Source organism: Bison bison, unplaced genomic scaffold (assembly GCF_000754665.1).
Source record: "Bison bison bison isolate TAMUID 2011002044 unplaced genomic scaffold, Bison_UMD1.0 scf7180017860370, whole genome shotgun sequence".
NCBI classification, from domain to species: domain Eukaryota; kingdom Metazoa; phylum Chordata; class Mammalia; order Artiodactyla; family Bovidae; genus Bison; species Bison bison.
In genome coordinates, this window is record NW_011490942.1 from 21,641 (window position 1) to 23,962 (window position 2,322).

At 64.1% G+C, this 2,322-nt stretch overlaps 1 protein-coding gene across 1 annotated transcript in view; it reads right to left on the reverse strand.

The window, feature by feature from the left end:
- Positions 1-2,322, reverse strand: part of CRELD2 (cysteine-rich with EGF-like domains 2) — a 10,904-nt gene that overhangs the window by 4,471 nt on the left and 4,111 nt on the right. The window contains exons 2-5 of the mRNA XM_010832114.1: positions 1,720-1,823; positions 1,109-1,219; positions 741-832; positions 94-270 (exon numbers count right to left, since the gene is read on the reverse strand). Of these exons, the coding sequence (XP_010830416.1) occupies positions 94-270; positions 741-832; positions 1,109-1,219; positions 1,720-1,823 (484 nt within the window). The remainder of the gene's footprint in view (positions 1-93; positions 271-740; positions 833-1,108; positions 1,220-1,719; positions 1,824-2,322) is intronic.

Below are 2,322 nucleotides of genomic sequence, written 5' to 3' on the forward strand. Positions count from 1 at the left end.
GTGGCTTGTTCAGGGACAGGAAATGGGACTGTCCCCAGCCCCCCCACCCCGCTGTCGCAGTACCCACTCCCAGCCTGCGGGCACTGCCAGTACCTGAGCAGATGCTGTGCGTCTCACTCGTCGGCGAGCGGAAGTAGCCGTCCATGCAGTCGGTGCACAGCGGCCCCTGGTAGCCCAGGTGGCACTGGCATGACCCGTCGCCCTCTCGGGTGCCGTCTCCGACGCAGTGGCCGTTCCCGCTGCAGGGCCGCTCAGACCCGCCCTGGCACGCTGGGGACACGAGCTGCTCAGAGGGCGTCTGGGAGCAGAGGGGGCCCCGGGGAACCCCACCATCCAACAGCTCAGCTCCAAGTCCCGCTGCAACCCAGGCCCGCGGTGTCCCTTCTCCAGGATGCACAGGCGCCGGCCTCACCAGGGACATGGGGCCAAGGAGGAGGTGGCACACACCAGCAGGATGGCAGGAGGGCTGGGGCAGGGTCTGAGCGCCAAGATCATGCCCTCCGCCCAGGTGATCGACCTGAATGTGTCAGTGATGCCTGCATGGGTCCCTGAAGGCTGGACACCCCAGCCTCCCGCACAGGAGGCCGTGGGCCTCCTCGCGCTCAGTGGGCAGTGCCAGGCCGTGCGTTACGACAAACCCAGGGATGAGCTGGGAGTACACCCAGGCCTGTGGGAGCCCCCGCCCTTGGAGCCACGACAGGACGACGCGGACACTCGAGAGTCCCCAAGGAAAGACATACCCAGGCAGTCTGGCCCGTAAGTCCCCGGAGAACAACAAGCTTTCAGTGTCTGCACACAAAACCATTCAAATAAGTCAGGGTGCTTCTTCTTCCTAAGGATGTAAACAGTATCCACTGAATCTCACGTGGCGGATTTCCTCAAAACAAAACCACAGTTGAATGTAAGGCACTTCTGAGCATCGTGGGACCCGGGAAACGAGGGCCTGTGGCCACCGGACTCTCCCAGCTAACTCCCTCGTCAGGATCGCTGCACTTTGGTGGAACAGGACGGGAATGCGGGTGAGGAAGAAATCAGGTGTGTGGAATCCCTGCTGTCTCTGGCACGTTTTGAACCCCAGGCGCGGGGGCACCGGGCCCCAAGCACTCACAGCCGCAGCCACCAGGCCTCCAGGAGCTCCTCCTGCTCCTCCAGCAGCTGGTTGCACTCGAAGTCGCTGGCCTCACACAGGCCCTCCACGATCTCCAGCAGGCGGACTTCGCTGAAACACAGGGCCAGCAGCACCGTGAGAGGGGGCGCGAGGCACCTCAGGGGTCAGCATCCACGGTCCAGGGATGCCTGGAGGCCCCCTGCTGCCGGGGCGCAGCCACGCTGGTGTTCAGTGAGAACGGACCCGCGACAAACACCCAGCTGGGGCTGGGAGGCATCACTGCCAGGCAGAGAGCTAAACGCAGAGGGTGCGGTGGTCGGGGAGGCCTGTTCATCCTCAGGGAGAACATCAAGTGTGGGGTCCACCCCAGGAAGCCCGGCAATGGGCTAGAGCTCTGGGTGGGGGCGGGGCCCGCCCCACCTGTGTTTTGAAAAGACCCCTGTGTCTGCCCCTTGGAGGGCGAGGCGACAGCCAGGGGCCAGAGGCCCACACGCCAGTCCCAGGCAAGGACAGGTGACTGTGCCCAAGGGACCCTCTGTGTCTGCAGACACTCCCAGGGACACATCAGGCCCCAAAGGAGGGTGCTGGGCCAGTCAGAGTAGGGTGCCCACCTGAATTCATACTTGGACAGCGTCTTCTCCTCCCAAGCCGTGTTCCCACCACCAAAGTTCTTCTTTGCCGTGTCCACCATTCCCTGTGTGGAGAGGGCCGCACAGGGTCAGCCCTGCTGCCTCACACTTGTCCATGGAGGGGTGAGCCAGGCTGTGGTGGGGTGACCACAGTCCATGGTGGGGTGAGCCAGTCCATGGGGGCTGACCCAGTCCATGGGGGACAACCCAGTCCATGGGGGGCGACCCAGTCTATGGTGAGGTGACCCAGTCCCTGGGGGGTGACTCGGTCCATGGTGGGGTGAATCAGTCCATGGGGGACGACCCAGTCCATGGGGAACGACCCAGTCCATGGGGGGTGACCCAGTCCATGAGGGTGACCCAGTCCACGGTGGGGACCCCGTCCATGATGGGGTGATCCAGTCCATGGGGGTGACCCAGTCCATGTGGGTTGATCCAGGCCACGGTGGGGTGACCCAGTCCAGGTGGGGTGACCCAGTCCAGGTGGGGTGATACAGTCCATGATGGGGTGACCCAGGCCACAGCGGGGTGACCATAGGCCACAGTAAGTGACCACAGGCCATAGGGGGCGACCCAGTCCACGGC